General features: G+C 41.3%; 1 protein-coding gene across 1 annotated transcript in view; it reads left to right on the forward strand.

Annotated features, from left to right (window-relative positions):
- The window catches only part of PFKL (phosphofructokinase, liver type), a 160,604-nt gene that overhangs the window by 125,259 nt on the left and 23,099 nt on the right, over window positions 1–12,246 (forward strand). Inside the window, exon 18 of the mRNA XM_083153592.1 lies at window positions 7,279–7,378. Within this exon, the coding sequence (XP_083009718.1) occupies window positions 7,279–7,378 (100 nt within the window). The remainder of the gene's footprint in view (window positions 1–7,278; window positions 7,379–12,246) is intronic.

A 12,246-nucleotide genomic window follows, 5' to 3' on the forward strand; every position in this document is an offset into this window, starting at 1 on the left:
CTCCTGTAGGGCTTTGTAGATGACTCCATCATATGTGCTTTTATAATTTTGTAGGGGGTTAAGCATAAGTGGTTTGTAGCACTGAATGTTGTGCAATTGGCGGTATGCCTCCTTGATGTAGGCTTCTTGTGCCCATGGAGCAAGTCGCTTGCTCCTGAGGAAGCTGGGAGACCTTTCCCAGAGATACGCGTAGAGCTTTTCAGAACCCCAACACCCTGACACTGCCAAGACTCCTGAGGATTACAAATTTACATTAACCATCTACTGGAATTGGGACTAGTACTCTCTATCTGGTCATCTTTTACAAGCTCAAAGATTGGACCTGCAGCGACCACTACAATTCTTTCAGGTATACCGGATAAGCTACCAGAACATTCATACACCACCTCATCATGCATCTGGAACCGGCCACCTGGTAATATATTGCTGCTAATATTAGAGACCTTCCCTCCAGTCATATATCATCCTGGATATAGGAGTCTAAAAGTGTCCAAGGGTCAATTTTCCCAACCTTTTATCTTTATTTTCATTCTTATTCTCAATGTGTCCAGCCCATATATATCTTTATATGTATGTGTTTATTATCAATATACAGTATGTGTTTAATTTTTTTATAAATGTTTTAATACCAAGAAACCGTCATTCTCTGACTAATTTGAGAAACAAGTCAGCGCTGGTTACGCTTTCTTTTATCCACATTTCTTTTTGGGGACCGACTATCCCCATACCAGCTGCTTTTAGCATGCGCACCTTACTACCACATATTATGTGCTGTGGAATGACATGTGTACTCTTTTTCTCACTGGTTGTGAGCTCGCCAGACATCAGTTAGGGGTAATTGTGATAACAAAAAGGGAATACCATTCTTTGGGGCTGCTCTTCGTCCTGGAATGTGAGGTAATCTATCTAGATAGGAGGAGGCCACCGTATTCATGTCACCTGCTAATACAATACATTTATCAAGATATGGTGTTAACAGACAAGATATTTTGCTAATTAAATCAGCTGAGAACACATTTGGTGCATAGGCATTACATAAAACATATCTAGTGAAGTGTATGGTAACATCCACCAATATATATCTGCCCTCTGGGTTACTATGTGAAGACTGAATGGTAGTATGTAGTTGTTTTTTGACTAGTATTGTAACTCCGCGTGATTTCGTGTTAAAAGGAGCTGAAGCGAGCAAAGACCATCCCAGCGTATTCAGTTTCAACATTTCTGTGACAGGTGTGTTTCTTGTAGGCCAAATAAACAAGTAGAATATATATATAGAGTATATATATATATATATATATAGAGAGAGAGAGAGAGCAAGAGACACTGAAAAATATCACTGTATAAAAATACTATTACTATTTTATTTAAGCTTCCTTAAACACAGATATTATATTTAATAAAAAAATACATTGTACATTAAACCCACAGATAAATTAATAAACATAAAAGTATATAAAATGACTGTGTCCCTTTTGCCAATTTCTGCCAATATTTATTTTCCAGAGAAAACTGATAATGTGGATTTCAATAGCCAGGTTAATTGTGTTATTTCAGATGATCATATCCACAGAGTTCAAATGTTTCCAATTGATACTGTTTGAATAGCTGGAGATGGAGCAAGTCCAAATATAACCAGATGTTTTGAGGGTCAATAGGACCGTAATTCTGGCATACACATAGATATCAGTAGTCAGTATTAAGGTTGAAATACGGAGGCACCTGTATTATTCTCACTTTTAGCCTTTGGTTTATACACTGTCAGTACAGGTAGTGTGCAGACAGGCAAACATGCACTTTCACAGTTACCTTCCTGGATTTATATGCCGTATAGTTCCGCAACCTGACCACAGCATGGAGACCTGCTCGCTGTGTCAGGGAGCCGACCGACGGATGACGGACGCTGCAGGGAAATGGATGTCGCGGCAGTTAGAGGGTATAGCTACCTCAGCTTCCAGCAGGGGATTGGCGGCTTGTGCCGTGCTCCGCTTTGTAGCGTATGTGCGTCTTGCAGTCTTTGCAGTCTCTGTCACTTTAAAGAGGGTTCCTTTGGCGCAGTGAGATACAGGCAGGCAAGGACAAGGGAACCACGGGCAGGGAGAGCTCTTGACTAGTTTCTCCGTCGTACTAATCTGACGTTTTCCTCAGAAGATGTTTCTTGTAGGTACACTATGTCCAATTTGAGTTTATTCAAATAGATTAGTACCTTTTTTCGTTTACAGGGCAAATGCAATCCTCGTACATTAAAGGTTTACATTTTCAATCGGTACATGACAGTCAGGTGTGTAATGATATGTCTACATAAATTAATCTACCCCTCAACATTATCAAATCATGCATTGCTATGCGAAAGAACCTCTTTTTTGTTTCAAACATTTCTTCTACTGGGGGAAATGACAAAACATGACACAAGAGGGAAGGGGGGGGGGGTAGGGTAATTAGAAAACAGAAAAACTAAAAAAGCAGCAATTTCAATTTTACATATGGAAAGACTGTACGTCATCACGGTATGACACCATATATATCTGCAATTACTTCAATTATCTATGAACAGCAACTTCCGGATAGCCATATGGGCAGAATTCCCCTTGGTTTTCCGAGACCTAATGTAAGTTAAGAGAACTGAACCACTGAGCAATTAGGCTCGCCCGAGCCTCTATTTGCAATTAAGGTATATACCCAACACTTAACAACAAGTGTTGGGTATATACCCTTTAGCCAATCTCGCCGGCCTGTTTAAATAAAACTTTCCATTAAAGTGGGACCTGAGTCACTTTAGTCAAGCGCATCGTAGCTTGGATAAGGTAGAATTATAGATACCTCGGGTTTGTGAGGGTACCATTATGTCCTGCACAGTCCTCTGTGCAGCGTGCATTTACCTGGATTGAAAAATGTAATCTCAGGGTGGTGGTGATAGGTGTGGAAGTAGTATAAGCAACTCAGGATGGTAGAAGGAACTGAACACCATATCAATAAGGAAAAATTTGCATGTAGATGTTGCATCCCACAGGGTGTGTCTGGGTAATCTGTTGCACAAAAACGTTAAGATAGCTTCATGGGGGAATTTTAAAACCTGGGACCTAGGCCAGGATAAGAAATTTAAATTGCGTATATTAGAGGTCATAGTTACTGTTGCAAAGAAAATGATTTTAGTACACTGGACCAAGACGTCCACACCCTCTTTAGCTGAGGTAAAACAAAAATTGTTACAAGTGTTATACTGTGACAGACGTTCAACTATTCCTGATATTGAAGGAGGAGTTGAAAAATTCTATGAAAAATGGAAATTCTTTATAAATGTTCTAGATAAACACACTCAAGACCATGTCATGCAATTGAAAATACCACCTGGAACCTGCTTTGGCAAATTGCTACTGGGTTATGAGCTATTCACAGCTTTACTCTATTGTGCAGAAACTTTAACTTGGATCTTAATACTATTACACCATAATACCACATGCTTATGTACCACTGGGGCGGGGCGTATGCAAATGAGGGCGCGGCTTATGCTATTTAGCCGCAACCTCATTTTCATACGAGAATAGACGCTGTGCGCATGCATTCTATTAGATTGGGGGGTCTCCCAACTGCCACCCCCCGCAGCGGGACAATGCCTGCCGCGGGTGGGACAGGACCCGAAAATCGGGAATGTCCCGCTGTAATCGTGACAGTTGGGAGGTATGCACTGCTGCTTTCCTTACCAGTTACCTTTTTTTCCCCCTTGTGTTTCCCTATTGTCTGTCTCCCCCTCTTCCTCCTTTTTCACTTTATTTGATGTAGCTGAAAGCGTAAATCCGCTGTTAATTTTAACACATCACATCATTGTTGAATTTATTGCTAGTATCATAGTTTATTCCTTTACAACAAAATTGCTTATTTTGCTGTGTGATACTTTTTTGCTGTGTGATGTCTGTATATTTTATGTGAAAATTCAATAAAACTTCTTTAGAAAAAATAAAAGATAGCTTCATGGACCATCATCTAGAGGAGATGGATTAAATGATGCTTGAGCTTCTTCCTGGAGGAAATTGTCTGCATCTGAATCCGTGGAGAAGTCTTTAAATGAAGTGCCAGTAAATATACGTAGTTAAGCTGAATACATGAGCGTAAATTTCCTGTTGCTTCGCACTAATCTTGTGCATGGGGGGGGGGGGGGGATTCTTTCCTTGCCTTTAGGACCTCTGCAGAGTAATCTTGGAATATTAGCAGTTTGCTATCTTTCCATGTGATGTCTCTGTGGGTGCGATAAGCTGTCCATATGGCTTCTTTATGATGAAAGTTCAGGCATTTGAAAATCACTGAAAGAAACAATTAACCAAAGTTAACACTTTGCGCTGATGTCAGAGTTGCTCTCTTATAGCTGCTACTTTTTAAGGGAGTGGTCAGCCCCTTGAACATACAAAAAGAAAGAGGGTAAAGCAGTGCTTTCAATGAAAAGAACCATGTGAATCATTTAAAAATAACATTTATTACACAATAAAAAGTAAGTGTGGCAGAGGGGCCAGGGGATATAGGGAGAGAGTCAGGCACTTGGTTGAACATATCAGTTTGTGAGTCTGCAGGGGGTCCTGTGTCCCTGTTACTCACTGTGGTTTGCATGTGATGCTGCTCAGGCTGTGCTGCGGTGGCCATCTTGGGAGCTCCCTTCTCCTTCTGAGAGCGCTGGAGCTGCTCTTCTCCAGAGGTGTGGTGGTCCGGAAAATGGTCCATGCGGGAGGCAGGTATTGTCCCCAGGTGTGTGGGGATATAATGCTGGTGAGTGGGCACGGAGGTTGGCTGGCGGGCTGTGTGTAGCTGGGGAAGCCACGAAGCTCAGCCGTTTGCTTCCTCTCACATCAGTGCCGGAACCGGAAGCCCCACCATTTTGTTTTTAATTAGCTTTTCCTTGAGGAGATGGTGTTTCTTTTATGGTAAAGCAGGCAGCGCCAACATAATTTATTGTGCTCCCTTCCCCCAATGATCTTTCATCCATTTTCATCCATCCAAGAAATAACAGTAAAAAGCAAAAAACCTAAACTGTTAACCTGGTAATATGATTAATAATGGTAATGGCAAATTGAATATATTAGTACTAAGGACAAAATGAAATGTTGATCAAGACAGACAGACTTTCTTGCCTGAGCAGTTACGCTATAAGCAGAGAAACTCCCTGTCAGATCCCAAAACTAACAGCATAGAGGCCTTGTGAGAAGTGCTTAAATATAGGCAGAACCATGCCCCCAACAGAAAACTAGAGACAGTCATTATAGTCAGCACATGAAAGGGCTAAACAAAGCCTGAACATATCATGGAGGGGGCTTGGAGCTGGGTACAGTGGAGGAGAAAAGTCTGATGGGAGGCTATTCCACTTATCCACTACCCTTTCTGTAAAGTAATTTTTTCTAACATTTCCCCTAAGACCTACCTCCCTCCATTTTCAGTGCATGTCCTCGTGTTCTATTACTTCTTTTCCTTTGAAGAAAATTTCACTCCTGTACTATGTTAAAACCCTTGATATATTTGAAGATTTCTATCATTTATTTATTTATTAACAGTTTCTTATATAGCGCACACAGATTCTGCAGCGCTTTACAGAGCATAGTTATAATCAAAAACACATAACAAATTACAGTACAAGACAGTTTAGGACAAGCACATGGTTAGTTGCACCAGGGGATAGGACACTGAAGCAATTATCAGGGTGGCAGAGGTTTATATATTCTAAGAAAGGCACATAAGGAGAGAGGGCCCTGCTCGTGAGAGCTTACATTCTAAAGGGGCGGGTTAGACAGACTGGGGTGACACAGAAGGCGAAGAAGTGAGCTTAAACAGGTTAGGTTGAGAGATGGTCAGGTTTTATGCAGGAGGGTGGGAAGAGGTCAGCTAAGTCTTTAATATTTTAAGTCTAAAAAAGCGCTGGGTCATCCAAGAGTAGACAGCAGAGAGACAGTTGGAGATATGAGTGAGGATAGAGGGAGAGAGATCAGGAAAGGATCGGTAGATTTGAGTATTATCAGCATAGAGGTGATGGTGGAAGTTAAGTGAGCAAATAAGCTCACCCAGAGAGGACATGTAGAGATAGAGAAGAAGAGGGCCAAGATTATCAATGGAGTGCAGGAGAGGTGAAGTCATTAGAGGTACAGCTGTGATTTTTCAAAACAGACAGTGCACATGCAAGCAGAAAGAGTAATATTCAAAGTTTTAGCAGTTAAGAGTTGCACTTATGTTGATTGTAGTTTCCTTCAGTTTCTGTCCAGTCCAAGTCCAGGCTAAGTCTAGGCTGACAGTATGCGGTTGTATATTCCTAATTAGAATCTTCCTACTTTGAATTCTGACTAAATTTCTAAAGCCAGTTTTCTATAGCCAGCCAAGGCTTAGTCAGCCTCCTATACTCATATCATGTCCCCCCTTTCCCTTCTCTGCTCCAAACTATACATGTTGAGATCTTTTAGTCTGTCCAGGTAAGTTTTAGGCCATGCACCATTTTAGTTGCCCTTCTGCTGTTGTGGGAGCATAAGACATCTGTCTAAAGTTTCAAATGTTGTCTCATTTTGCAAAGTAAGCCATGAAAGAATGAATTGGCCATCTTAGGTCTGGGAAACCGGAGCTCACCCAAGGAGCATCTCTTCCAGATGCCATCCAGGTCACCCTTGCCACCCTCAACTGGTATTACTGCATGTAAAGATGCTGGAAGTGGGGTCTCAGTGCTTGCACATTCGGAAGCACGGATGTACATCAGGAACAGTTTCCACTTTCTGGTGGCCTAACCTGTTCGATGCCAGAAGCTCCTCCTCCTTCCATTTGCACCTAGGTCTACCACTAGTCATGCAGTCACGTCTGCCACTATTAAAAAATGTTCCTCCCATAATGGCTGCTGCCTCCTCTAGCATACATAATTACTGAATCATGTGAGACAGCAGCCATTTTTGGAGGGACATTTTCAATTGAGGCTGGGGTGACTGGACTGCAGACATGGTTTGCCTGTGGTCCAGGCAGTGGCAGCAATAGACCCCCTGTGCCCTCAAACCACCCAGCACCTCCGTGGGGAAATAATTTTGTAGCGCCATAAAGTTGAACACCGCAGACCACCAATAGACGCTGCTGTATGCGCTTTTGCATCAGGCCCTATACTGTATGTCTGTGTGATGTCAGCATTTATATTCTATTCATACAGTATATTGCATATATTCCTATTCAGAAAATGTGTAATGATGTAAAATTATATATTTAGAAAAATGTTTGTAAAATTTGAGTAGGAAATGATTTTTAGATGATATGCTAACATTTTCTTTTAATATTCAGGGTGGTGCTCCTACTCCTTTTGATAGAAATTATGGAACAAAACTTGGAGTGAAGGCTATGCTTTGGATTTCTGAAAAACTGAGGGAGTCCTATCGCAAAGGTAAGTGTGAACCAAAACCATCAATTTTAACATTATGTTAAATGATAGGGAGGGATGACCTCTAGTCTTGGTCCCTTCATTTATGAACTTTCAATATATTAATGCATGGGTCCTCAAACTATTTTGCTGTGGGACCCCATCAGACAATAAAATTAATTAGAGGACCCCAGCAGGTTACTTCAGAAGGTCACTACACCTCATGTTTAGTCAGCAGACAGCACATACATGGCAGCAATGTGGAGGCACAACATGATGGGAGGAGTCTAAAATAACAGACAATTCAACAGACTTTTCAGACTCCTTGAATCACAGACTGAGATTAAAAATGTCATCAGACTGATGGTCAGCAACATGGAGTTGCGACCCCATGCTGCGAAGGTTGGGACCCACTTTGGGGTCAGGACCCACAGTTTGAGAACCGCTGTATTAATGTATTTACTTTGCTTGAATTGTTGTGTGAAAGGAAAATTTTCAGTGATGATGGAACCTATGTATAGTATATGCACACCATGTAACGTATTGCTTCTAAACATTGTGCAAATAATTGATGGGTTTTCAGACCCACAATTGCGCAAGGCTCTTCTGTCTACCTGTTCACCCTAATATTCTGTATGGAGCATAGAGCATAACAGAGCACTAATTGTGTTCTAGTATAAAGCAGATACAGCATAGCATAGTGACAAGCAGAGCTACATATATAGAAACAAACTCTTAAAATGCCATTTCATTTCTTTGAAGGCTGTACATTTATACGCTGTTCAACCATCATTGTGGTTGCTATATATGATTCATATAAATATATACAAAAACAACCATAAATAATTTATTGAGTTATGCGCAGTCTCACATTACTGGCTGTTTTTGTGTTCACATGCATTGCTTCATCTTTATGAAATCATATGCAACAGACAAGATCAGGATCAGTCAGTTCTCTATGGGAGTGGATTTGGTCAAACAATAAATCAATCTGCTAATTGCTGCCCATGGAGCCTTTACTGAATTCCCGAGCGCATGTGTTAATTTCAACATGGATACTGCCACAAGCCAAAGTATTATGTTTAGGGTATGACCCAAGGCAAAATTATGGCTTTTGTCTGCACATAAAAGTATGAATATTTCAATTAATTGGTGACGCCTCTTGAAAGCATAGTCTGGAAACAGACACCAAAACGAAGATGAATATTTTTTATCTAAATTAAACACTTCAAAGCTTCTTTTACAGGCACAGGTTACAAGATAGAATGATAAGTCAGTCACACAAGTAAAAACTGTTTAAGAAAATAAAAATAGGGAAATAAAACCCACCGTAGCACGAAACTGTGGTGCAAAGTTAAAAAAAACTGCTTTACCCTCCCTCACCCACCCCACCAGCCACTATCCATTCACAAAACTGGCTTCCTTTTTCAAGGACAAGATTGACAAAAATCCAGAATGAAATGGCATGCTCTTCCTCAGACAGTGACCTGCTCACTTCCTTTCCTTAGCCCTTTGGCATTTTCTTCTCATTTGACCACTCAAGTGAGGATGAAGTATCAATACTCTTCTCATCCTCCTACTCAACTACTTCTCCTTTTGATCCTATGCCCTTACAAGTCGGTAAAGCTCAGCCTCCTGTGCTTATTCCAAACATAACTAAAATCTGTAACCTCTCTCTCTACAGGTATCTTTTCTTCTCTGTACAAGCATGCACTTATTTCTCCTATTCTTTAAAAACACAATTTTAATACGAACTACCATCCCATCTCTCAGCTCCTATACCTCTCCAAGCTACTTGAAAGACGTGCCTACACTTCCCTCGCACACTTTCTTAATGCCTAAATCTTATTTGACCCACTTAAGTCAGGTTTTCGCTCTCATCACTCCACAGAGACAGCACTGACTAAAGTAGTAAATGATCTGGCCACTGTTAAATCAAAAGGCCATATCTCACTTCTTATTCTTGTAGATTTCTTGACTGCCTTCCACATGGTTAACCACTCTCTTCTCATACAAGCAGTACAATCCCTAGATCTTCAGAAAACAGCCCTTTCGTGGTTCTTGTCCTACCTATTTATTTACTCTTTCAATGTTCACTTCTCTGATTCTACGTCCTCTTCTCTGCCACTTGGAGTACCACAAGGTTCAATCTTAGGTCCTCTACTTTTATCAATCTATACCTCCTCTCTTGGCAAACTAATCAACTCATTCATATTTTAGTATCATCTGTACACTGATGATACTCAAATCTATCTATCCACCCCTGAATTGTCACCATCAGTATTGCTCCGTGTCTCTGAATGCCTTTTTGCCATTTCATATTGGATGTCGTCTCGCCACCTTAAACTCAACATTTCCAAAACAGAATTAATTATATTCCCACCAGCCAAGAGTAGTTTCCAACCTGATATCTCTATCACTGTTGAACACAACAATCAATCCTACTCCACAAGCTTGCTACCTAGGTGTCATCCTTGACTCTGAACTGCCCTTTATTCCTCACATACATTTATGTTACATGCATCTGAAAAAAACATAAAAAATGTGTCCATATCTTACACAAGATACTGCTAAAACTAAACCATGCACTCCTTATCTCACGCATTGATTATTGCAATAGCCTCCTTACCGCTCTGCCTAATAAAATACTCTCGCCACTGCAATCCATTTTGAATGCATTTGTGAGACTGATCTTTCCAGCTATATGTTCAAAGTCTGGTTAGGAAAAAAAACAGTTTGTATCCCTATTGCACACTGAATGAGAAATATACATATAATAATCCCAGTCCCAGTGTTAGGGACCCCCAGTGACAGAGATGCCTTGACGTACGGCCTGGGGGCTTAACCCTATATCTGCAGATATATGCAACCAAGATCTCTGTATTATCTGATTATTATATGTATATTTCTCATTCAGTGTGCAATAGGGATACAAACTGTTTTTTTTCCTAACCAGATTTACCCCTCCCTGTTGGCACCTGAATGACAGACCTCTGATTGAGCAGCTTGCCAATAAAAGTGTTGTGCATATGTTCAAAGTCTGCTAATCCCCTCAGTCAGTCCTTCAATTGGTTGCCTGTATTTTACAGTTTTCAATATAAAATACTTCTACTCACATACAAGGTCTTTAACTTGACTAAACCAACATATATCTCTTGGCTTATCTCAAAATATATCCCCACCCAACCTCTGCTTTGCACAAGATCTGCATCTCTCATCCACACTCATTACTATTTCCCATTCACAACTGCAGGACTTTCTTTGGGCAGAACTCACCCTATGGAATGCCCTACCATGCACATTAAGACTCTCTTCTAGCCTCCAAACTTTCAAGCACTCCCTGAAAACGTACCTATTCAGGGTATCTCACCTTATTCCGGTACCCCCACATAACCTCCAGTAGCATTCATATTTAATTGCATCCCATCAGGACTGTCTTGCAATCTGGTGGGACTATCCTTGTGTATCACTCCTATTAACCCTATATGCAACGGAATATGCTGCGCTATATAAGAAACTGTAAATAAATAAATCTAGTAGTAGCATTAGAAGTGCTTGGATCTAGTAGTAGTTCCATGAGTATACACAACTTAAACCAGTTCCTTCTTATGCGGTACATCTATTTCACTGATAAAATGTGTTTAAACCAAGGCTTTGCATATCAATCTGATAGTATGAGTTAATATTCAGATGGCAAATGAGGAACCAATAGACTTCTGGTGGGTTGCGCATTCAAGTTGGCCATGTTTTAACTGAGCTCTGTTTGTGTAAGCTCCATCCATAACCATCCATCCTTTTCCACCCTGCAAACCACTCAATACCCACGGTGATTGTTCGTTTACCTGACGTGGACTCGGTGGACACTTTTTGTTTTGAGTTAAAAGATTGGTTGGAAGACTGATTCCATGAGTCATGCAGTGCAGTGACGGCTGTGGGGATCTGTGACCACTGCCTTGTTTGTACCTGGCTTTGCTCCTGAATCACTGAGCTACCATTTATCTGGGATCCTCCTTTGGATTACTGGCTGGGATGACTCACTGCCTGGGGGGCTGAGGTTTTGTGGCCCCGACCCTGATGTTGCTGGTCATTTTGTAAAGGTACTGCTGTGGTGGCGGATCCTAAGTCACTAAGAGACACTTGAACGGCAGGGAGCTCCAGAACACTGCATAGACCAGTGCAGACCTCTGAATGTCGGATAGTAATGAATCTCTGCACATATAACATGGAGCCAACCATTAGGATTACTGCTGCAGTGGCGGATCCCTGTACCCGCCGCAGGTGTGCTATGTACCTGCCTATTTGTCTGCCATTGGTGCTGAGGAAGCTGCGGACGAGCCCAGGGAGCTGTGGTATCTAACTCATTGGGAGATCCCTGAATGGTGGGGAACTGTGGAACGCTGTACACTGCAGGCAACACCTGCAGTGCAGAAACCCCTGTTGACTCCCATATAGTTGGTGCTGACCTGGAGAGGCTTACTGGTGAGGCATGGTGGATGGTCCATTCTGTTCTGTTTGTGGGCTTTGTGCAGTGTACCTTTTTTTGAAATTCTCCTGCTCCCTCACGGGCGTTTCTTACCTTGAGGGGGATAATTTCCGTGGTGTATGGGGAAGCTGTGGACCATTCAAGGCACCATAATCTCTTCTCCATACCTGGTTTGTTTCTCTTTTACTAATTAACCTTACTTTACCTTCATCCTCTATTCTAAATTATTTGACTTTAGCCTAGCTCTCCTGCAGGGTGATCTTTTTCTCCCTTTCCCCTAATATTCATCCCCACTCTATAGCTGATACTTTTTTTTTACTCATTTTCCTCCCTCTCCTCTCTTTACATTGCTGGGGGGGGGGGGGAACTAATTTTTGTGGTCTGGTTTTTATGGTCTAGTTACAATAAT

Source organism: Crinia signifera, chromosome 7 (genome assembly GCF_055691185.1).
Source record: "Crinia signifera chromosome 7, ASM5569118v1, whole genome shotgun sequence".
In the NCBI taxonomy this organism is placed as follows: Eukaryota; Metazoa; Chordata; class Amphibia; order Anura; family Myobatrachidae; genus Crinia; species Crinia signifera.